This window comes from Cyphomyrmex costatus, unplaced genomic scaffold (assembly GCF_001594065.2).
Source record: "Cyphomyrmex costatus isolate MS0001 unplaced genomic scaffold, Ccosl1.0 scaffold275, whole genome shotgun sequence".
Taxonomy (NCBI): Eukaryota; Metazoa; Arthropoda; class Insecta; order Hymenoptera; family Formicidae; genus Cyphomyrmex; species Cyphomyrmex costatus.
The window spans coordinates 1,507,953-1,533,617 of NW_017276855.1; the positions used below are offsets into that span (position 1 = coordinate 1,507,953).

Sequence of the window (25,665 nt, forward strand, 5' to 3'; positions counted from 1 at the left end):
CCCCCCCCCCCCCCCAACTCCTCAACAATGTATTCCACCTGTAATTAAGAGAAAATCACTATAATTTTACAAGTAGGAATTTTTTCCCGCTCGTTTAGCTTCTTTAATATTTTATTATCTATCACATTTTGTAATACATTTTTTATTTACGGGAAATAATTTTTCTGTCGAGCTTTTTCGAGATAGAGAGGGAAATAATCTTTAATGCATATACCAAATATGTTTGAATACTAACTGAATCGATCGCTTCCACATGGAAGATGTCTTTGTACAGTGAGGATCACAATATCGGCGGCGATGACGGTCTCGTGCTGCGATGGCACCACCATTATGCCGTGGAACTTGGCGGAACGAACGTGAAATCGTGGTTATTGGAAAAGTACTGCCATCTCTATAGCGGTCTTGTAATATATACATATCACGATTCCGCGGGAGTCCTTCATTTATTTCGCGAATCAAAACTTTCGATCGCGTCGACGCGATGGCAGTACCCTTCGCGTGCGGATTTATGGAAAAGCGTAAAGTGTGAGCGTGTGTCGACCGTTTTGAATAAGTTGCCGCATTGTTGTTTCGCATTTATCGCACGAATAATCGCGAAAAATAACACAGCGGCGGCGAAAGTTCCGACTGTAAGATAATTTCCTCTTCTTATGCTGAAAAGTTTTTTCTGCGGTCGATCACAGAGACAATGCCCATGATTGCATTTGCGTAAAAGGGCGTCCCACCTTTCCAGCCGCAAGTTTTATCACAATGTGTACCAACACAGCATCGTTTTTCTGTGTTTAATATCTAACGTTGAAATTAATACAATTGATTTTAATGTTGTTGAAATTTTAACGTTGAAATTATATATATAATTAATAAAATTAATCAAATTAATTATTAATATATCTACTTTTGTTTCGTGGCTTATCGTTTAATCGTTTAATGTATTCACGAAAATTCTAAAGACCTCAACAGGTCAAAACACGTGACGTGTCGTCGGAATTCGTATGAACGGAATTACGCCACAGAATTAGACGATTATTCAACGTGTCATATTTATACCATTTCTATAGAAGTTGCTAGAGAAGGCAAGTTCCCCCAAGTAGCGATTTTACCCGAAGCATATACTATTATCCAAAAGGGGTGCTCAGTTTAAAAGCATCGCGACAAGAGGGGGAGGGAGATTGATGAGGTGGAATTATAGTTGCTCGATCGTGCAAGGGTCTGAACGAGTTGTTTTCATCGATCGCGAAATCTGTTCCCGCGTCTCACACGGCTGCTGCTTCTCAATTGAATCACTGATTCGTAGTAGTGGTATATAGGGTCGCAGATTTTTACCATTTGGAGTTGGTGTTTCATGCGAGAACAATGCCTGCGGCAATTTGTGTAAATCAGCGAATGATATCCACGTCCACAGATAAAAATAGTCCCCGTATATGTATGGACTCTCGTCTAACTATTAATATCTATTTACGTACGTGACATCTGAATAGCATAATTCTGATATGTCGGTAAATTATATTTCTCTTTTTCGCTTCTTTCTATTTTTCTCTGTATATAATATAATTAACCCTTCGTCTCGCGGTAATGTTGAACTTTAAAGGATATTTTTTTTTATCATAAATAGTGGTAGATAAATTAAAATCTATAAATAATACGTAAAGCTTACAAATATATAAACATTTTACCAGAGGTTTCTATAATTAGGAACAATATAAAAATATATTGTAGTTTGAAGACTTAGAAACGAAAAAACCAATAGAAAATCAAACAAAACTAAGTACAGCTCGGTTAACAGTGCGCACAAAAAAAACAGTATAAACGTATTTATGTTAAAAGCGAAACTTAAAATTTACGGACGAACGACGAAAAGAATAACAATTTCTGACAATGTAATGGTTTAAAAAAGTGTTTTTTGTTTTAAATTATCGAGTACAATTTACACAATTATTTACTTTATTTCAATGTTTTTGTTTGGCGGCTAAAATTATTCAATGTGTACGTAATGCGTAAAATTGCAAGATTTGTTTAAGAAACTTGAATATAATTTATAATAATATTCTTCGAGTACTTTAACTAGACTTCTATTTTCTCAAAATCAGCAATTTGGAAAAGAAAGATCTTGAGACGACCTAACGTCTTTGCTTGGATGCTGTATAGAGTATACGACAGACCGATCTATATTCTGGTTGTCAACGTTACGACACGGCGGATCTGACGAATTGTAAAGATGCCAAGAACGTGCGAGTGACATCTGAAACAAATGACGTAAACATTGTAGACCAGAATCTTTCTTTGCGCTAACTTTCTACGTCTTCGCAGATTCAGATGTGAATTTCTCCTTCATTTTCTGAAAATCCATATAAATTACTAAGTTATTTTCCACATACATTCCACACAAATACATATATCAATGATAAATATTAAATTCCTTCGGCATGTCTGTTTCCTTTTTTTCTTTCAGACGAGCGAAAGAGATCCACCGACGCTTTTTTCATAGATTTCCATTGAAATACTGATGCATTTCTTGTATAGATACATCGCAATGCTCGCGTATACACTCGCACGTCGTCGCAAATACGCGCCTCGTTCCGCTCGCTGATGCGACTTTTCCATTACTTATCGATTCGTAAGGAAAGAAAAAAGAAGTGACCTCGTATATGTTCACTTCCGCGCTCCGTCAGAAAAGTGTCACGTCCATCATGCCGGGGTTACGAGAGAGGCGGAGCCTCGTAAAACTATCAAAGATGTAAAAATAAAAGAAAGAAAGAAAGAAAAATAATATCAATGTAATTATACGCTGTAGTGCTGACTCTGATGATTACTGCGCGAGATCGATAGTACTCACCAAACGGAACGATTTTACAAAACGTTCGTAGGAAAGGCGACCATCATCGGGTGAGATCACGCCGGTAGTTCCTCCCTTTCTCCCTCCACGATTTCATTAACCCAATTTCGAGAGTCGCACGTTAGATTACTCCGCGGGAACAGCGAAAGGCCACATGCACGCGCCCGATGACAAGGCGCGTTCCATGTACATACGTAATAAAAGTATAATAGCCGTGCGGACGCGGTTGCGTGCTGCGCGACGACCTGAGAACGCGTGAGACGGCGGCGATTGTTCGTAATATGATTTACATAGTAAACGATAAGCGATAATCGCGACAGGAAGTAAGAGGATCGCCTTGAGAGAACGCCCTCGAGTCTTTTATCTCGTGACGAAGCCCAAAGTAGTTACGATCGATTCCTCATCGCTGGTACTCGATTTTAGCAAACTGTATATATACAGTCACTGGTTAAGTTCGTTTTGTCGTTATCGACGTTCCGTTCGCAACATAGAGAGAGAGAGAGAGAGAGATGCACTTTAATAAATATAAATATAAAACTTATGGTACTACATATTAAACATCTTTTGTGCTGACCGTACAAAAGAAGGAAAATTTCAAAAGAAATTTATATCTATCTCACAAATTCCCGACACGTTCCATCTGTCAGAAAAAAGAGAAGGTAAAGATCGATGTGCATGTAATACGATGTTTTATGTACTGTATGAAATACGCATGTTGTTTATATACTTTTTTTTACAAACTACTTGCTGTATTCTTTTGAGGCGTCAACGAACAACGGTTACGCGTCGATTTCTCACGCCTCATTTAGTCGTACAGCACGTGCGCGCAATTGAACCGTGGGCCGTAATAAAACAGGCTATATTTAGAGAATCGAAGCATGTCCGATCTCGTATGCACACGCGAACTGCATGCTTTTGGAAGGTTTAATCGCCACCTCTCGGACTGTCAGCCCGGAGGGCTCGCCATTGAAGAGGAAACTTTCGTTGCGAAGAAGAGCAAATATTGCGTTTTACAATTTTTTCCTTTTTTTTTTTTTTTTAATCGTTCCATTATCAAAATTTAAAAAAATGAGAACAACTGCGTGAATATCTATTGTCCAAATTATCATGGGGATGGATAATATAAATGAGAAAGAAACAACTGCCCCTTTTCTCGCTCGTGAGAGAGAAAGAGGATTTTTCATTCCTCATCGGAGAAAAGTAATTCTCGATTTGGACAATTACGATGATCCCCAAGAACCCGTTCGTCCAAATTATGTCTATCCATAAATAAAATGCGCAATTGTAGGCTCTTGTCGTTATCGATATCCAGCCCGCAACATATAGAGATGCACTTTAATAAATATAAACATAAAATTTATGTGTACTCTCTGCATGACAATTAGACGGATTGTTTTATCTTTAGACGTTACACAATTTTTGTATATTCAATTTTTAATTATTTTTAATTATATTATTTGACAATTTATCCTGACTATTGTTACAATCAAGGGACCTATAAGAGAATCATGAGATATCTTTGCAATCGGTCATCCAATCGCTTGACAGAAAGTATCCACGTTTCTCCGAATAACCTCTCATTTATTCATTTAATCCATAATTTTATTAATTTCTAACAAAAACCGTCATAATTTTATTATAATTTAATACGTACATCTGAAGAGGGCCGAAACCCGAGGCCGAAACATGTAAAGATTTGTACATTATTCAACGCTTTATATGATTTATTATTGTTTGATTTTTTTGTGTTAATCATTATATTTTTATATTTGCATATATATTTAATTATGTCAATACATTAGCGTTGTTTTAAACTTTCAGTCTTGATTGTGTGACTCTTGTACCCTTTTATTATATTTTAAATACTAACGAGTCCTGTATTTTCCTTTTTTAATTTATAAACATAAAAGTTATGGTACTATATGTACTAAACATCTTTTGTACTGAGGTTACAAAGAAAGGAACGGTAATTTTCACAATCGCTCATGCATCGCGTTCGTGTTCCAAGGAAACAATCAAAAATTTTAAGTGACGGCCGACGAGATATATTCCATTGGGTTTTTAAATTTATGATAATCGCGTAACAACTATTTTTAGCAACTTCAAACCGTATACCATGATCGTAGATATCCAATGGATATTCAGTGACTCGTGACGATACAAAGTTGAATATTGACGTAACCGCAGAGACCTGTTCTCGGTGATGTAATATAGCAGTCTTACGGAGGACTATATACTAGATGTTGTAAAGAAAGAAAAAAATTCTTACTTTGCACTTTGATCCAAAATCAATGTGTTTATGTAAGATTTTGCAGTCGCATCAAATGTCCTGTTGGTCGAACATCAACTCCAAACAAATGTTTTTTTTTTTTTTTCAAGCGATTCGTAAAATTGAAACATTAATTAAATTATTTAGAAAAATTAATACATATACAATATACATGTATATAGAAATTTAAAAAAACCCACATCGAATACCGAATTATTTAAAAAAATATTACGATTTAAAATGCTCCGTAAAAGTTATCTGTTAATATAAGTGGGAAAGATATTAGACGTATTATTATAGTATTGCGCTTGATATATGCAGACTTAATAACTTCCGTCTGTTACACAGTATGGATATAAATATAAAGTTAGATTAGATACACCTCGCCTAGTCATTTATAAACGCTTATTTATAGCCGTCAATCATAATACATATGGAAAATGCGTGGAAATCTTTATGTATGCAGCTTTTCTTACTTAGTACTATAGTAGCAAATTGTCTCGTAAATTGCATCAAGGAGGATTAAAACTGTTCGGCGTAGAAGCGAAACGGATGGAGTTTGTGCTACCAGTTAAGATTAGATCAAGTAATCGATATATAGGTATATATGTTGATAAACAGTCTGGTGATCTTCTAGGAAGGGAACTTGATGCGTGTTTTGCACATGACAATAGAATTTAGGTTCCGTTTTATGACGCGTGTTATTATTTGCAAAATATGCGGATATGGTGAATGAATGAATATCTAAATGAATAATCTTTATTCATACACAGCTTTGTAGCTATTTAATTTACAATAAATTATATATCTTAAATCGAAACTCATTGTACATAAATGAGAAAGGGGGGAAAGAGAGAGAAAGAGAGAGATTTTCATGTTGGAATCATGTTTATGAGGGGTGAGCACGACAGATTCTTTAAGCAAAACATCCGAGGCTTCCGCAACCTGTCGTTAACCCAGTTAGAAATGCTGTTCCAGCATACACATTGTCCGCTTTTAGCCTGTTTCGCAATCATTTCAAGACCGACGAACGGATTCCCTAGATAAGAGTACAACAATTAACATCGCAATTGCAATCAATTGTGCCCATAACTTCAAAGCAGGCTATTCAGCAGGAAAGAATGTTGATCGCACATCGAGGCATATTCACATGTACGCGAATGAATGAAATTGTCTCTTTCATATAAAATTTAAAATAAATCAAATGTAAAATTAATAATTATAAATGGAAATTGTTTAGATTGATAAGAATAAATTAAATAAGAAAAAGAGTTCTATACTTTCAGTTGAAGCAAATTTTGATACTTAATGAAATTCACATATGAAGATTTTAAATTTATAAATATCTCTTTGCAGTTCCATGAACTACGCGCCGATTCGAATTGTTGGACTTGAAACGCAATGATAAATTATAATTGAAAATAATATTATAAATTATATATCGTCGATTTAATAATGATGCTAATAAACATCTCAAAACATTGCAAAATTAAATAAAGCCCAAAAGATGGTTAAAAATGATTAAATAACATTTGTTAATGACACCACTTTCTTTTATTGTAAGTATACGCGAAAGGTAAAAAAAAAAAAGCTAATTTGATGTAAAATTTCATCACCCGAGTCCAAAAAGTTCGTTCCTCCGAAAATTCATTCGTGTTACTTCACATCCGTGATTGTTGATTGCAACGAAATTTTACCAAGCGGAAGGTGCCGATCGACTAAATGAAGAGGAGGCGGGACGTTTAATTGTGAATTGGCGTAGGACGAGAAGCCCGTGCAGAAAGAATGGTGACATAGCTTAGCCGCAAGCTACGTAACCGAGTTTGTCGTTTACACGTAACGACGACAATTACGACGGCGACGTAATCAATCCAGAAAGACAAAAGGGATACACAAAGATAAATTGCGCGACTGTTTTCAACCGCCTGCTCGTTCTCCTATATATTTAATCATAAATGGAAGTAATATTGAATGAGAAATAATGTGAGAATCTCGAAAAGAAAATATTTGAAATGTGAAAGAAAAATAGACTCAATGAAAGGCTGGAAGAAGCGAATCGATCATAATACTCTGCGGTTATTCTAAAATCAGAACTCTCAAGGAAACCCTGCAAATCCAAATAAAAACTGAAAAGTGATTTTAATGGCTGCAGAAAAAACAGCTTTGTTCTACTGTTGTGAGATTCTTTAATACGATTGGTTTATATTGTACATTTATTTATATTCAATGAGGAACTAATTGTAAGAGCAAGATCAATCATACCATGGTATTAAAAAATTTTACAATTAAACACATAAATACTTTATTATATAATACTACATTTAAATATGTAAATTCATTTTTGTATACAGAGTGTATATAAAAGAATTTTTTCTTATAAAATTTACCCTAAAAATATAATAAGGAAGGGCTGGTTGTCGTACGGGATAGATTATCAAAATATTAAATGTTATTAAATTATAACTCAATCATTATATGGCAGAAAAATCTTTTTTTACTGTAGATTGCTGATATAATATTAATTTGTTGTGTAAAATGGTTTGCATTAAAAGCATTGTATATGTTTACAACGACTTTTATAAAAATGAAATTGGTGAGTAAATTTTTCTTATCACCTATTTTGTTGTCTAACAAATCTTTGGCATTATTAATCGCGATATTCTAGTATTCATAGACAATGAATCTTAGAAAATTTTTGCTACAATTAATTAATCGTTATCCTAACAATGTTTGTAAATATAATCTCTTTTATTAAAAATGGTGTGTTATATGGAGTAGATTGACCAAAATGAGACTGGATTACTTTAGCTCGACACACTTTTAGAAAAAATACTTTTATAAATATATATTATATTTCACATACATATGTTATACATATAATAAATATATATATTTTTTACGTTTTTCATATAAAAACTACAGTATAAAAACAAATTATTTATTTTATGATTAAAATAACTGTATTTTATTTGTATTTTAATACTATAATTAATATTACTTCTCAAAATATAGAACTATCATTAAAATAAAAATTATATTTTTTATATGTTCATAATAAATATGCTATTGCTAGTCTTAGAACGTGTGACAACTATGAACACGGGGTTAATTGTCACATTTTCGCAGCTTTATTTAAAAAATTAAATAACTTATTACTTCTAAAAATCACTAAGTACACTCAAAAACTGTGACACCAGTCTCGTGTTATGGTACAATTCAATATTTTAAAGATTTTTACTATGCACTTTAATAAAATTAATCGAATTTATTTTATATTTTATTATAATTTTAATAAATGAAAGAGATTTATATGTATATAAATTTTTAAGAATCTTACATACATAGTATATAAATTTACACGAAATTATATAGAAGCATCCAAGATCCAGCTTGACTGTTACGGCATTTTCTCATCGATACTTACTAGTTTAAACTCTCACGATCCAATAAGATTTGATATTGTTTATATATAAAATTCTTCGAAATACATTGTTGTCCAACGACTATAATATTTTCAAGGTAAATTAAAAAAAAATTCTCTTCGTATTTATGTATAGTGTGTTATTTTTACGCGGAAAAGTAAATTACACAACACACACACACACACACACACATATTGAAGTAATTTTTTACATTCGAATTTACAATGAGATATTAGATTTTCATGAAAAATTTTCAATTTTGAAAATTCCTAGCTATCCCAAAACTGGAATTATTACAACCTTTTTTATACGTATCTCTGCAAGAATTCTATTGATTAAATGAAAGTTTCAAAAATAGATTCAGCTTTATATATGTATATACAGAGGTCGATTTTCAATGAAAGTGACACAGTTGCGGGAAAACAGAGCAATTTGTTATAATATAATTAGCGTATCACCGCTGCGTGCTCAGTGAAAATCGATCGTCACAGCAAGTACAACGCACACATACTTACGTATCGTACATATGCATGCACGCCTGCGAATTCGTTGCATCTGGATCGGAAGATTGATATGGCAATACTTTAGAAACGCATCCATGTAATTGTACGGGCGCGTTTGCCTTGATATAAATTCTCGACACGTAAGATATACGTACGCGTAGGTATGTTCATTCATGAATAATCGTCATGTTTATACACACATAGAACCTTACGACCGAGTTCACAACAGAAGCTCAAAATGCCTCGAATCTCTTTATCCTTCGAATGTGACGGTGAAAAAGTTTCGCAACTCTTTCTATTAAACGCTCTCGTATGAAGATTTGTCGTGAGCACTACTGCGAGGAATAAAACATCGCGTGTGCTGTGGAATATTAATTGCCGACCTACTGTCTTCAATTATCGCTTTTATTAATCTGGACGATTTTTCCAATATGATATCTAATAATAAACGTGAATTTTCGTCCAAGGACGAAATCAAATTGCATTTCGACGAATACTATAATTTTATAATTCTTATTACCTATATAATATACTGAAAAAAATTTTGTTCGTAGTATCAATGAATGACGTTTAAGGTATCTGAGCCGAATAAAACCCAGAACAAAATAAGGCCCACTTTTAAAATTACCGCTTATAAATGCACTTTATGTCTAAATTATATGCTTAAAAGATATGTCATAGGGCCGATAGAAAAATAGAACCGGCAACAACTCGGTTTTTTAGTATAATGTGAACTTTGTGACGAGATGGACGTTTTGTGTCGTTTTTATAAAAATCCGCTGCAATAAATTGATAATATTTTAAAAAGTTTATTAAATATACGTTATTTTGTAATTTATTATAACATACTATAATATTATTCAACTCTCTAATCAGTAAAAATAATAAATATATATACCAATTTTTTAGAATAATATATTGTTTAGGAACGACATATTCATCAAATAAAGCCCATCTCTTTTCCTTGTATGATATTTGATAGAAACAAGGATAAACTGATGCTTATATGCATGCACCGCGTCGATGTGTTTTGATGGTATCGATATCGATTTGATATTAGCTTTCTCACTGGGTAAATGGTATCACGAGTTATGTATGGGACTTACATCACAAGATATAGATTTTCAATGCTGTTAATATTTTCAAGTTAAAATTTATTGAGTTAAAGTTACCTATAAAGTAAGAAAAAGTTATGATGCATTCTCAAGTACAGAAAATTAACAAACATTGATTTTTTATATTAATAATAAAATAAATCCAAAGTTATCGTAATAAAAAATTCTCAATGTAATATTCATAATTTTTATTAAAAGTTCATTGTATCAACGAATTTCAAGTCAATATAAGGTACCTGAGCCGAATAAGGCCCACCTAATTTCGAAGCACATTTGTCACCAATGAGGTGCAAATATGGTACAACGGCTTCATTATTGTCATCATGCTACGAACCTGCACACGTGGCATCGATCGACATATCACATCCGTACGGATTGCCTTTGATGTTCCGGCAGCACGCGCGTGAAGGTGCAATGGTCTTCCTGCCCGATTACTATACATTGTACACGTGGCCGATTCGCATGACAATCTGTCTCGATCGACCTAAGTCACAAAGGTCGACGTGTCGGAATTCATTTACGACGACTAACTATATACTAACAAGGGACGTTTTACAACTGTCCGGAACCGATTTCATTTTTCTTGAAATATATTATTGTTAAACACAAAAACTAAGAGATACATATTTCTTTTATACATGCGCTAACTCATGTTTAAGAGGTGAAACATTCTTTTGAAAAAAAAATTTTTTTTTTCTCTTTAAGCTGAATATCGTCGGAAGTATAAAAGATAGAAAAAATGTTTTTAAACAAAAATTGTACGGTTGCAAGTACGGTTAATTTTTTTATTTAACAAAATATCTCCATCAAAAAATTTCTTCTTTACAACTTTAAAGTACTCTTAAAACCGTACAATTTTTGTTTACAAAAATGTTTTCTATCTTTTATACTTTTGACGATATTCAGCTCAAAGAGAAAAAAAAAAGTATTTTCGGCTCGAAACAGAAAAACCATTTTTATTCAAAAAGATGTTTCACCTCTTAAAAATAAGTTATATAATGGACGAATAAAAAATACATATCTCTTAGATTTTTGTGTTTAACAACATATTTCAAGTTAAATTTTGAATCAAATCGGTTCTGGACCTGTGAAACGTTCCTTGTAAATCTTAATTATAACAATGGGATAAATTCCGTTTTATATCTAGCATAGTTCTACTACAAATAAATTTTTTTTTATAATTCACAGCATTTACAGAAACAAAATTTCCTTTTAAGCACAATTAAGCATAATTATTAATATCAAAATGCCGCTTTATGTTTAGTACATTATGTTGCTCGCTCTCCACCCCATCTATTTGTTCGTAAACATTTATAAATAGCTTCGTTATCCGTAATTGTTCCTTTGATGTAATCTTAAGCGCGCATATTCACCAGGTTGGACGATGGAGATAGGCGATCATTCAGCATAGTAGACGGCTCCAGGTCGTCCCGATCGACCGACTGCACGCTCACTATTGTTCTCGAGTAAGAGAGACCGGCTGCTCGCATTCGCGATGGCCACGACGACGTCAACGGAGAAGATGCATCAGGATACGGAGAAAGACTTGCCGAAGAAAAAGCTCATAAATACGAATCTGATATCGCTCAAGTGTCTTCTCTTCATCTTTTTCGGAGGTAAGCAGTGATCGGTGTATTTAGCCAGTTGTTTCAATTTGAGCGGTCTCTGTTGCAATTGCAATCTACGATTTTATTCCTCTTTAGGTATCGGCTGTCTCTTCCCGTTTCTTCCGCTGCACATGACGAAGGTAGGACTGAGCATCGAAAACGTTAGGTTCGTGTCGATGATTTCACCAGCGGTAGCGATACTGGGGCCGCTAATAGCGGGACCGATTGCTGACAAGCTCGCCGGTCACCAGATCACCAACGATAAATCGTCGACCGGTCGTTATCTCCGCGTGATGATCGCCGTCGCTTGCATCTTTTCAGCACTCTTCTATTCGCTACTGATGCTGGTGCCCGCAGTGGATCGCACGTTACCAGCCGGAGCAGGCCCGTACTTTAAGTTCAATTGCGATTGGCGCGGTGCGATGGTACGTTTATTAGCTATGAAATGAAAATAAAAAAATATAAAAAAAATAAAACAGACTAAAAATATATCTGGAGAATATTTTAACTATATTAGGTTGGAGGAAAAGTTCTGTGGTTTTTGTTAACTCTAAATTATAAATTATAATATATATACAATGGTCGCGTTCAGCAGATTCAACTGTTGAGGAGCAGATCCGTGAGTGCTCACTGCTATTGATATATTCTTTTAGATTTAGATCATCCAATAGCAGCGAGCGCTCACATTTTCGACTATCTAACATGAAAGTTTTTCCTAAAAATTTGTTTTTAAAAAATGTTCCTACGATTTTTTGTTCCTGAATTATTCGTGAATTAAGTAAAGGAACGTTGTGATTTTAATTGCTCATAACTCCGTTAATTTTTTAACGAAGTTTATATAATGATTTTATCGTATCACAATTAAAAAATCCGATTCTTAAAACTGAAAATTTTGCTCTATCGAATAGTATAATCACTAATTTTTTAAATGTATAATATACAATTTTGAGCTATAATAAAATACCGGAGAACTTTTCCTCCAACCTAATAATGTATAGATGTAAAGAATCAGGAATATTTGAATTCTTCTTAGGTAATTATTGCTCTTTTCTATATATAACTAAACCATTTTCTAATACTAAACTTGTAGGTACGACAAGAGAGGTGCAAGGATCGTTTTGGCTGCCACCGCTGGGCTGATTATGACAGCGGCATGGGTGCCATGCTGCTAACAAATTGTAGCTATGCTTGCTATCCAATCGGCTGGCAACGACATTTGGAATGGACTGCACGTTCGACGACGCTCCGAAACAACGCCGACGTTGAACCCGATCTTTTTGACGGCAGTGGCGAGACTACTGTTGCTCCGTTAAATAATGAACTCTATGTGCAGGTAAACAGCCATATAGTGTAAGACACGATATTTCAATAATTAATTTATTTTATTCTATGTAAGAAATTTAACATAATATAAATTAATAAAATAAAAGTCTAGTTATAAATAGATTTAACTGATATTACATGCGTCCAATAAAGATTGAGAAACTTGCAGCAAAAGTAAGTGAAGCAAACGATATCGAAAGATCGAGCATTCTTATTATTGATTTATTGTAATTTGTAATTTTGTACTGATTAATATATTATACATATTAGAGCTTCTAGATATTCGGATATCCGAAATCGGTTTCAATCCGAGAACTCAAAATCGTATTATTCGAAGTAATCCAGATAACTGAATTATTCGGATTCGCGGATCTGAAGACTCAGATCCCGATCAGATTCGAAACTGAATTTAGATCAAGAAAGAAAAAAAATGTCGATGTATTTAATGACTTTTAATATAAGTTAATTTTTAAATGTGATAATAAAAATTGAATTTTAATTCACATATATACTTTAAGAAAAATAAAATTAATTTACGTTACATAAAACTTATTAATTTATATTATTAAAATTATTAAATTTATAAAAGAGAAAGTTGTAACCATAATATATTGAATTATTTTGTAGGTTCCTTAAAATATAAAAAAAAGCAGAAAATTGAATATTTGAAATTGCATAAAGAATTGCAGTGCAACCTTCTGAAAAATTTATTCAATATATTATAATCATATACCAATAAAATAGAAGTAAAGGTAAGTAAAGTCGGCCAATCAAATTTACTATAAGTTTGCTGCGAATTCGGAACCGAATTCGAGATCCAGATTCGACTTACTATTCGGATATCTTAAAAAATTCGAATCAATCTTGAAGCCCTAATACATATACATATGTATATACATTAAAGTAACAAATTAACTGATAATATCATAAATAAAATTTTATTTTCTTTATTAGATTAAGATATAATTAGTAATTACATAAGTTATTATCCCTGTGCAGGAGAATCGTGACGAGACGAAAAAAAATCGTCGTTACGTCATGATTGATTATGAGCCGCCACATATGTGCTACAAGGACGAGAACGATAACATCGTCTGTCACGTTTACACAGAGTACTCCGGCACACTATCAGTGAACGGTAGCCTCGGACAAGCACTGAATCCTGAAAACGAGGATGAATGGTGTGCATATCCCGTAGCCGAATACTTCGCCTGTCGCATACCACACAAACTAGAAGTCTTCATGGCCCCATTTAATCAGAGTTGCTCCGTAGAATGCGATCTTGTCGATCCATATACTCTCGCGGGTAACGATCTATTGTATATAGAATTAATTATTAAGTTTCATGCAAAATCGTCCGATTAAAATCAATAATTAAGTGATTGGAAATGTAGTATTAAAAAATATTCTCAAGATCAAATTGTTACTGCAACAATCACGTTCTAACTTTTACGTGACTCCAGCATATATAATTTTTTAGTAGTATAGTTATAGATAATAATAGTTTGAAAAAAGAGACACCTATATATCATCTTCATTCGTTTCATTTATTTTTATGTAGCCTAACAATGGAGAAATAGAAGAATATCTAATTCCTTTATGCCGGTGATAATAATCCCTCATAAAAAAGTACTACTAGTGTCATTGCTAGTGCTGTAGTATCACTACTGTAAATACAGTAGTGTCACTGTTGGTATGAGTAGTAATCAGTAGCATCGACATATAGTACTGGACGGAGCATAGCATCGAAACCATGTTGACAGACCTAGAAAGAGATAGAACGATGTTTGGGTAGTAGTGAATCATGTAATCAAGGGCCCTCCCTGAGGCATTATAAAATTGTGTATAAAATAAAATATATAAAATACACGTAGAAACCATATTACACAATTTTATTTTGTATCTAATATAATGTATATAATTTTCCGATTTTAAACTGCACCACAGTAGTATTGCTGCGTAATAATACCTCTGTAATGGCTCCTGACTTTAAAGAATACGTTACTGTCCTCCCTCTCCTGCAATACAATTCGACCAATAGAACAATAGTAGAAAGAGAGTTCCGTGCCCAAACATTTACCTTACTCTTTCTAGGTCCGTCAACACGAAAGATCAAAGAGATTTCGCCGCATGCGTCCAGTACTATATGTCGATGATCAGTAGTAGTAACACTGCTCGTAACTAGTAGTACAGAAGTGCAGTATTAAATTTACTACTAGTTGCACTAATAGTATCACTACTGGGAGTAATCTACAGTAATCGCATTTCCGCACTTGCGGAAATTATTTTAACACAAATTTGAATAAAAAAATCGATTTTAATCAATTATTTTAATCATTTCTTATTTTTAATCAAATTTTTTTTATAATTTATTTTTTTTTGCTAATTACTTCGCTGCATATTGCACTAGCAGTGACACTAATAGTACTTTTTTTACGAAGGATATACTGTATGATAACATATGATAATGTAATGTCGATGTTTTAGGTAGCGTACTGGTGGATAGCCAATGCCAGCTTACCGGAGTGTGGACGGAAGCGGCGTTCTGGATGTACCTGTTCGTGCGATCGGTCGCGGATATTTTCCCGACAACCGCTGTCGCCCTGATCGACGCAGCGGTGGTGATTGCAACAAGGGAGACGTCGTGTGGTCGCGGCGACGTGGGACGTCAATTGGCTTTCGGCTCCCTTGGTTTTGCTCTATTGGGACCACTGACCGGCTATTTGAGCACTTTGACAAGTAACATCGGACCAGCTTATTGGTTGCCTCTTGTCCTACACGCCGCATTGATGATCCTTGCGGCCATCATTGCTCTGTCAGCAGACGGCATGCCTCTCAGTCCACCAGAATGGTGGTGGCATACGAGAAGTGGCATGCTTGCGTTGCCAATGAGCGCTGTCAAGAGGTACGGCAGCGAGACCGTTGCCCTGATCTTTGTCCTACTAGTCATGGGAACCTTTTGGAGCGCGATGGACAGCTACCTACCTTTGTAAGAGTTTGTTAAGATAGCCTCAGGTCGTTAAAAAATATAATAATTTAATTGCAATAATGCACTCGTCCGAGATATTAAGAATTTCTTTCTTTAATACAGGCATCTGCAAAGATTAGGAGGCGATGAACTTTCTATCGGGGTCGCTATGACCGTCGGAGCGATACCTGCGTTCCTGTTCCTCTGGAAGTCTGAACATCTTGTAGATTACTGTGGACACAGTAATCTTCTTATCACTGCCTTTACGGTGTACATAATCAGGTAGGTAAGTTTTTTTTAGTCTAGTCTGATAATCGCGCGATCAGTTTAATTGAAAGATCTTGTCGCTAAGTTTTCATTTGTTATTCGTTTCAAAAAGTATTGAAAATTCTATTATACTATTGATAATTTGGCCAGATTCACCGGACTGAGTCTTGTATCTGATCCCTGGTGGTCTCTCATCTCGGAAGCTTTAGAAGTATTCACCTTAGGAATAATGTGGGTTACTGCTATTCTCTACCTGAGACACTTGGTACCGCGTCATTTGACCGTGACTGCCCAAGCGTGGCCTGTGATAGCTCACTTTTGCATCGGTACGTTTCCAGATTGTAACTGAATGGACAAACAGAACTGAATTATTAATATTCTGCATAGGCCGATGTCTCGGATCCGTCATAGGTGCTTATATCAATTTCGGTGATGAGGACATCGTACAATCACTGAGATTTGTGTTTCGTTGTATGGCGGTAGCAGCGGCCATTGTTGCCAGTCTGTATTTCATATTGTATCATGGTCTATTGAAGCCGAGATGTCGAGCACATACCATCCAGGGTCCCCGTCAACCCTCCACAATCGTGCAAGGTAAGCGCAGGTATTTTAATATACGCGCTTAAGCCAATCAAAGTCTTCGTACTTCTTCTAACTTTAATTTTGGCTTTGCAAGCTGCCATAAGAGATTACGAATTGAGTAAGTGATCGAACGCGCTCAAGATTTTCTATATTTACATATTTCAGGTTCTTCAGAACATATGTAATTTACCTAATAATAATATATCTTATCTACGTGGAAATCTTCGGAACTGACTTTTCTGGTTTTAACGATCATGAACTGAAATACGTTACGATCGATCTGAAAAATATCAGTTCTGCGTATTTCCTCGAGAGATGTCTCCCTTTTTTGCATGTATGAGGAATTGGGCTGTTTCCGAACGCGTGCTATGTTTATAATCTTCATCGTTTTCATAATTTTTTTTACAATTTTGCAAATGTAGCTATGAACGGAAATGGAAATTACACGCCACTGAGAGTATATCATAATGGAATGGGCAGAAAAGGTCAATTTCGATACTGAGAAGTTATCTGTATGAACGAATGAAGAGTTCTAGAAACAACACTGCAACAATGATTCCACAATGCAACGTATAAATGTCATCAGTGACTAAGTGCTAACGAAGTATGTGTTTTCAAGTACAATATTTTGCGTTGCGTCGCATTTATCGTCATTTGTTAATTTAAGCCGACTCGACATATTATAGTTTCTGTTTCTTAATGTTATTATTTAAATGAATCACAAGGATCACTATTTGCTCAAATATGTTCTACGAGCTTTATCAGTATCTATTTGTAACCATTAAAGCGTAAGCATATAGCGAGCAGCATAATGCGAATCTGTCACGTATCGCAGTAACAAAGAGATAAGAAAGCATTTAGAAAGAGGTAGGAAGACATTTTTTATGTACAAAACGTCCACGAAAAACGACAAGTAATATTTCTTTAGTTTTCTATTAAATTTATTTTTTTTTTAGTACAATCCTTCTGTGTTCATATAACTCTTGTGATATACTTGAGGGGTATATACAATTAAAAATAAACAAACTTTTTTTGATGAAATTATTACAGCAAAACTTACATGCGTCTTTACATGTAACATATAATAAATCCGATAAATATATCAATAAAAGATGTCTATTTGACTAGACAAATGTTACGTTTCTGTGAGTTGATATAAATGTATACAAAAAATGAAATAAAAACATGTTGGAGAGAATATTATCATTTACTGACTATACATATATTTTCAAAGTGGTAATTAATTATACAGAATCACTGCCTCACCTTAAAAATCGATCAAATTAAGCTTATTCGACGCGTTTTTGCATGAAACGAAAGAATCTGGCAGAACGGCAGTGATAGTGTTCATTCCCGTCAATGGCTGAGATTCACCCTGCTTATTGACCGCTCCGTACGTGGAACTGATAGTCGTGCTCCTCAATCGTGGCCCTCTGTCTGGAAATATTATTTCAGTTTGATTATGTTGCAAGTTTGAAAAAATGGTATATCTGAGATTTTAAATATTTACATATAGATATATTCCAACATCTAACTTTAATCATAATTGATGCTTTTTCTATTTAGTAGATTAATATAAATAAAATTACAATTTTATTCATAATATGTATTTTATCTATTTAGATAAAATTATTTGTGAACAAAATATACAAACCTTTTGAGAAAAAAACGCGTCGATTATAGCCTTAGATTTTTGACAAACTTGTTCATTCGAATGATGTTGAAGAACTTCTATTTTATCCAATCCTCCAGCTTCTTCTATCATAATAGCAAGTCTTTCTTCTTGTTCTATTTTCTCTGCAGCGTGTAAAATATTAGTTAAACCATCTAATACAACAATAATAACATTCCAATCCTTCGATTCTAATAAATTACAAAAAGGTGGCAATACACCCGCTCCTACTAATTGAGATAAATGTTGAAAAATTTTCAAGTATATTAAAACTTCTGAATATAATTAAAATTTTGTACGCATACATATTCAGAAGTTTTAATATACTTGAAAATTTAAATTGTAAGTTGCGTTGACTCTTGGATTTGCCCTTGTTATCATGCTCTATTGTTTTAACATCGAGAGATTTGTTTATATTTTAATACAAATATACTTACAAACTGGAGTACTTCTATTAATGGTGACAACAGACCAGCATCTATCGCACTTTGGATTTGGTCCTCATTACCAGCCATAATATTACTAATTGCCCAAGCAGCTTCCTTTACAATTTTGGCGTGAGGAAACCGCAACAAAGCACCAAGATGTGACAGTCCTCCCGCATGAATTACAGCATTTGTTTGAGCATCATTGCCTGATGTTATATTTACAACTGTACGCAATGCTGGAGTAATAATAATTCTTTCCTGTAAATTCAACATCTCTACGAGTTTCGGTACAATGCCAGTTTCTAATACTGCTTGCATTGCGTCTTTGGATCCATTAGTAAGATAGAAAAGTGTCCAACAAGTATCAGCTAGGACAAACAATAGTGTATTTCAAATTCAAAATAAATTATATATTAAATAATAATAACAGATACCTAATATGAACATCTTACCAAGTACATATCGATCTGCATAATTGAGTAAATCATTAAATATTGGTAGAACAGGTTTAATTAATTCAAATGGTGCATTCTGATTTCTACATAAATTACATAAATTGCCGATTAATTTTCGCATGAGTGTCACCTAATAAAATTTTTTAATGTTAATATCGACAATACGAAAGCAAATAAGACAAATGTAATAAAAAGGGTTGTTAAATATAATATCACTTACTGAAATATCAAGTTTAATTAATTTTAACAAAAGAGGTAGAGTATCATGTTTAAGAACATCATCACATGCATCTTCGGCTATATTTCTTAAGGCCCACGCTGCTTGTTCCGCAACAGTACGTGATGAAGATTTAAGTAGGTTCACTAATTTTGGTATTGCTCCATAACTTATAAATTGTTTTATAACATTTTGTGTTTGTACAGATGTACCAGAGGCTATTTTAGTTAATATCCATGTTACTTCAAATTGCAAAGGAATGCTAAATAAAAATAAATAAATTATATCTTGTTTCTCTCATAAATGTATGAAAAAATAATTTACTTAAATCAATAAATCACTTTCATAATTTTCATATATGGTACATACTCAATAAGATTATCTAAAAGCTCAATGAAACATGGTACTATGCCACCTTCTATTATATCATTTATAGGAGGATTTTTTCTTCGACTTAATAACTTTCTGCAAGCGTGAATTGCCATTAATTGTAATGTTTCGTCTGATGACTTTACGTGCTTTATTATTTCATTTATAGAAGTGAGTGATACGTCAGCTTTATTCGATAAATCCGACAGTTCTCGATTTGATATACGAAGGTTACGTCGTTTTAACAATTTATGATCCTAAGAGAGATATACACATTACATATTAAAGGAATGGTTGTAAATATATACACAGTAGGTACTTTAATGATATTAGGGCAAATTTGAATAGCAAAATGTTAATTACTACTTATATACATATGTATAAAATTTAAAACAATATACAAGTACTATATCATCTTATATCCCTCTTGATGTCACATAACTTTTCTGAAATTTTTTTGATTCTACATATTATACTTGAGATGTATTAAAGTATCATTTAAAATGGGACTCTTGTATATGAATCTTATATATCTCGCATGAATTAATTCCAGCAGCAATGCAATGTACCAACAATTAATAAATAAAATTACAATTTTATTCATAATATGTATTTTATCTATTTAGATAAAATTATTTGTGAACAAAATATACAAACCTTTTGAGAAAAAAACGCGTCGATTATAGCCTTAGATTTTTGACTAATTTTTTCATTCGAATGATATTGAAGAGCTTCTATTTTATCTAAGCCTCCAGCTTCTTCTATCGTAATAGCAAGTCTTTTTGCTTGCCCTATTTTCCCTGCAGCACGTAAAATATTAGTTAAACCATCTAATACAACAATAATATCATTCCAATCCTTCGATTCTAATAAATTACAAAAAGGTGGCAATACACCCGCTTCTACTAATTGAGATAAATGTTGAATTGTTCCTCTTTTTGTCAAGTTCGTTATAGCCCATGCAGCTTGTATTTGTGACTTATAATCCTCCTTAAAAATGGATATATTCATAAAATTCTTTATAGAAATATTTAAAACAAATTTTTGACTGATTTTTTCATATATGTACAAATATACTATAGAGGATGATAACAAGGGCGAAAATCTGAGAATCAACGCAACTTACAATTTAAATTTTCAAGTATATTAAAACTTCTGAATATAATTAAAATTTTGTACGCATACATATTCAGAAGTTTTAATATACTTGAAAATTTAAATTGTAAGTTGCGTTGACTCTTGGATTTGCCCTTGTTATCATGCTCTATTGTTTTAACATCGAAAGATTTGTTTAATACAAATATACTTACAAACTGGAGTACTTCTATTAATGGTGACAACAGACCAGCATCTATCGCACTTTGGATTTGGTCCTCATTACCAGCCATAATATTACTAATTGCCCAAGCATTTTCATATATGTACAAATATACTATAGAGGATGATAACAAGGGCGAAAATCTGAGAATCAACGCAACTTACAATTTAAATTTTCAAGTATATTAAAACTTCTGAATATAATTAAAATTTTGTACGCATACATATTCAGAAGTTTTAATATACTTGAAAATTTAAATTGTAAGTTGCGTTGACTCTTGGATTTGCCCTTGTTATCATGCTCTATTGTTTTAACATCGAGAGATTTGTTTATATTTTAATACAAATATACTTACAAACTGGAGTACTTCTATTAATGGTGACAACAGACCAGCATCTATCGCACTTTGGATTTGGTCCTCATTACCAGCCATAATATTACTAATTGCCCAAGCAGCTTCCTTTACAATTTTGGCGTGAGGAAACCGCAACAAAGCACCAAGATGTGACAGTCCTCCTGCATGAATTACAGCATCTGTTTGAGCATCATTACCTGTTACTATATTTCCAACTGTACGCAATGCTGGAGTAAGAATAGATAGTTCCTGTAAAGTCAACATTTCTACGAGTTTCGGTATAATACCAGCTTCTAGTACTGCTTGTATTTTGTCGTTGGATCCATCAGTAAGATCGGAAAGTGCCCAACAAATATCATCTAGGACTGCAAACAATAGTGTATTTCAAATTCAAAATAAATTATGTATTAAATAATAGAAAGTGAAATGCCTAATCGAGTCTTGTAACAGGATGTTAGTGTTTTATTATCATTGTGTGAATATTATATACCGCATATGTAATTCCCCTAATCGCGTGCCGAAATTTTTTCAGACTTACAACGCAACTCTAAACAACTACCACGGTAATATCACTTTAGTTAAATTGACAAACAATCTAACAAATTTCGATGCTATAGCATCTTATTAGATCTTAATAATATGTATGTTGAAATACATATATTAAAATTTAATATTAAAGTAATGATAATTTAAAATCTGCGAAAAATAAGTTTGCGAAGAATATCACAAGTTGGCGTTTCGTCCTACGGTTTCCACTACTGGACTCATCAGTAAGGCATTGTAATGGAAACCTACCTTAGACGCCTTGGGGAGATGTTAGAAAGAAGTTCTATATAAACAATTACTCACATAATTCGGCAGTTGCGAGAATTGGAATGAGTAACTATAGACCTCTATTGTCTAGTCGACGTAGTGATATTCTTCACAATGTTGTTAATATTTTTAGAGTTGCGTTGTAAGTCTGAACAAATTTCGGCACGCGATTAGGGGAACTACATACGCGGTATATAATATTCACACAATGATAATAAAACACTAACATCCTGTTACAAGGCGCGATTAGACATTTCACTTTCTAGGATTTTTAAATCTTACGAGTCTACTGATATCACCATTCAATATATATATTAAATAACAATAACAGATAACATGAACATCTTACCAAGTACATCTCGATCTGTAGAATCAAGTAAACGATTAAATATTGGTAGAACAGGTTTAATTAATTCAAATGGTGGCGGTATATTCTTGTTTCTTGATAAGTACGATAAAGTCCATACTATGTTACGCATGAACGTCACCTAATAAAATTTTTTAATGTTAATATCGACAATATGAAAGCAAATAAGACAAATGTAATCAAAAGGGTTGTTAAATATAGTATCACTTACTGAAGTATCAGGTTTAATTAACTCCGACAAAAGAGGTAGAGCGCCACATTCAAGAACAAAATCACGTGCATATGGTTCATCTGCGACTATATTTCCTAAGGCCCACGTTGCTTGTTCCGCAACATTAGATGATGAAGATTTAAGTAGGTACACTAATTTTGGTATTGCTCCATGTTTTATAACATTTTGTGTTTGTACGGATGTACCAGAGGCTATGTTATTTAATATCCATGTTACTTCAAATTGCAAAGGAATGCTAAATAGAAATAAATAAATTATATCTTGTTTCTCTCATAAATATATGAAAAAATAATTTACTTAAATCAATAAATCACTTTCATAATTTTCATATATGGTACATACTTTAATTGTTCATCTAACAATTCGATCAAATATGGTACTATGCCACCTTCTATTATATCATTTATAGGAGGATTTTTTTCTCGACTTAATAACTTTCTGCAATCCTGAATTGCCATAAATTGTATTACTTCATTTGATGACTTTACGTGCTTTATTATTTCATTTATAGAATGAGCAGAAGCGAGTGATACGTCAGCTTTATTCGATAAATCCGACAGTTTTTGATTTTGTGTAACAAAACTACGTCGTTTTAGACGCTGATCCTTCTTAGCTTTACGTAATTCCACTGATGAAGCATTTCTTTCTATTCCAGCCTCCTAAGAGAGATATATACATTGCATATTAAAGGAATGTTTGTAAATATTTACACAGTAGGTACTTTAATGATATTAGGGCAAATTTGAATAGCAAAATGTTAATTGCTACTTATATACATATGTATAAAATTTAAAACAATATACAAAAAAAAAAAGAAAAATTTGAAATAAATACAAAATGTATAAAAAATTTAATAAAACATTATATGCAGCTTGTATTTGTGGCTTATAATCCCCCTTAAAAATGGATATATTCATAAAATTCTTTATAGAAATATTTAAAACAAATTTTTGACTGATTTTTTCATATATGTACAAATATACTATAGAGGATGATAACAAGGGCGAAAATCTGAGAATCAACGCAACTTACAATTTAAATTTTCAAGTATATTAAAACTTCTGAATATAATTAAAATTTTGTACGCATACATATTCAGAAGTTTTAATATACTTGAAAATTTAAATTGTAAGTTGCGTTGACTCTTGGATTTGCCCTTGTTATCATGCTCTATTGTTTTAACATCGAGAGATTTGTTTATATTTTAATACAAATATACTTACAAACTGGAGTACTTCTATTAATGGTGACAACAGACCAGCATCTATCGCACTTTGGATTTGGTCCTCATTACCAGCCATAATATTACTAATTGCCCAAGCAGCTTCCTTTACAATTTTGGCGTGAGGAAACCGCAGTGTAAACTAATTGTTTCACTTCTTTGTTGACTGCATAAGAAACAGAATTTTCCTGTTCTATTCATTCTATATTATCGGTATATATTCTATAAAATCGAAATACCTAAAGAAGTAATTTTATGTTTAGTAAGGACGCGAACGTACATCCGAGTACGAGAAATTAATCGTCAAATATCATTGCAAAATAGAAAGAGAAAAAATAGGAAAAGTGTTAAAATTTGTAAATAATTAAACTGTTTCAGTATGTAATTTCACACGACTACGATTTTCTTTTCCTTTCAAAAACCCTCACAATTTTTCAGGTACTGCAATTTCATTATTTTTATACATAATGTACAATAATTTACAATATACGATTATTTATAATTAAATGTAATGTAATTAAATAATGTAAATAATTAAATGTTAATGTTAATGTCAATTTAATGACATATTACGATATATTTTATGGGAAAAATCCATATTACACGACAAGATAGTGAAATAAAATGAAAAAGATGAGTAGTGGGGAAGGGAGGAGGGAGAGGAAGAGGAGGGAGGATGTGCACAATGTATCGAAGTTAGTATAAATTGTATATATTTACATAGATGTTTTAATATCAGTTACTTTCGTGATAATATATTATGTTAAAGTACAGATGTATCAAAAATATATATAAAAAATGATTTAAAGAATTATTTAAAAATATATTATACATATATGAAGGAGAGTGACAATGATGAGTAGTGGGGCGAGTCGGAGAGAAAGAAGGGTAGAATTTAACTTGGCGTACAAATGATACGTGTCATTAGATTTAAGAAAATAATAAGGTAAAAAAGACAACAGTTCCCTTCTCTTCTTCTTCAGTAATACCCAACAGTTCCGAACTTACGTCTGATTTGACTAACAATAAGTCTAACTGAAACATGTACTTGAATACCTCATTATGTATGCCAAGATTTTTTATATATATATTAATTTCCATTTCATTATCTTGCAATAACAAAATGTATTACGTTAAAATAGACAATTTGATATAAGAATTCTATTAAAATTAATACTGATCTTTTGTGATTCAGTTTTGAAATATAAAAAACTGTTTAAATGAAACAAATAGCGCTAATAGCGTCTCCCCGAATCCAGCCTGTATGAATAGTGTTCTACACTTTCAGTTTACACAAATTGGCACAATATTACAGTACATGCTCCATA

The 25,665-nt window shown here is 32.9% G+C and overlaps 2 protein-coding genes across 6 annotated transcripts in view; one reads left to right on the plus strand and one right to left on the minus strand.

Annotated features, from left to right (window-relative positions):
• Positions 1 to 17,845, plus strand: part of LOC108774817 (uncharacterized) — a 24,009-nt gene extending 6,164 nt beyond the window's left edge. For 2 of the 5 annotated variants that reach the window (XM_018541015.1, XM_018541014.1), the window contains exons 2-12: positions 11,519 to 11,758; positions 11,846 to 12,174; positions 12,840 to 13,082; positions 13,226 to 13,246; positions 14,072 to 14,378; positions 15,560 to 16,061; positions 16,164 to 16,322; positions 16,458 to 16,633; positions 16,695 to 16,901; positions 16,984 to 17,007; positions 17,312 to 17,845. In XM_018541015.1, the coding sequence (XP_018396517.1) occupies positions 11,638 to 11,758; positions 11,846 to 12,174; positions 12,840 to 13,082; positions 13,226 to 13,246; positions 14,072 to 14,378; positions 15,560 to 16,061; positions 16,164 to 16,322; positions 16,458 to 16,633; positions 16,695 to 16,901; positions 16,984 to 17,007; positions 17,312 to 17,391 (2,169 nt within the window). In that variant the 5' untranslated portion in view covers positions 11,519 to 11,637 and the 3' untranslated portion in view covers positions 17,392 to 17,845. The remainder of the gene's footprint in view (positions 1 to 11,518; positions 11,759 to 11,845; positions 12,175 to 12,839; positions 13,083 to 13,225; positions 13,247 to 14,071; positions 14,379 to 15,559; positions 16,062 to 16,163; positions 16,323 to 16,457; positions 16,634 to 16,694; positions 16,902 to 16,983; positions 17,008 to 17,311) is intronic. The other 3 variants (XM_018541017.1, XM_018541018.1, XM_018541019.1) reach the window with 3 other exon arrangements.
• Positions 17,846 to 18,677: 832 nt separating this feature from the next.
• On the minus strand, positions 18,678 to 23,660 carry LOC108774808 (importin subunit alpha). Its single transcript, XM_018541008.1, has 12 exons — positions 23,458 to 23,660; positions 23,095 to 23,350; positions 22,866 to 23,004; positions 21,708 to 22,068; positions 21,341 to 21,491; positions 20,909 to 21,020; positions 20,688 to 20,830; positions 20,031 to 20,287; positions 19,665 to 19,923; positions 19,442 to 19,574; positions 18,999 to 19,357; positions 18,678 to 18,686 (listed from the first exon to the last, which is right to left on the minus strand). Exons 1-12 carry the CDS (start codon positions 23,571 to 23,573, stop codon positions 18,678 to 18,680), a joined length of 2,295 nt encoding a protein of 764 aa, XP_018396510.1. The 5' UTR covers positions 23,574 to 23,660.
• Between the last annotated feature and the right edge of the window lie 2,005 nt (positions 23,661 to 25,665).

Bases quoted from the DNA above. Each gene is read 5' to 3' on its own strand.
- LOC108774808 (XM_018541008.1), bottom strand. From the start codon at position 23,573: ATGGCAATTCAGGATTGCAGAAAGTTATTAAGTCGAGAAAAAAATCCT. The intron at 23,351-23,457 runs GTATGTACCATA...ATTTCTATTTAG, and splicing joins TTGTTAGATGAACAATTAAA to CATTCCTTTGCAATTTGAAG. The intron at 19,358-19,441 runs GTAAGATGTTCA...TGTTTGTCCTAG, and splicing joins TGCAGATCGATATGTACTTG to CTGATACTTGTTGGACACTT.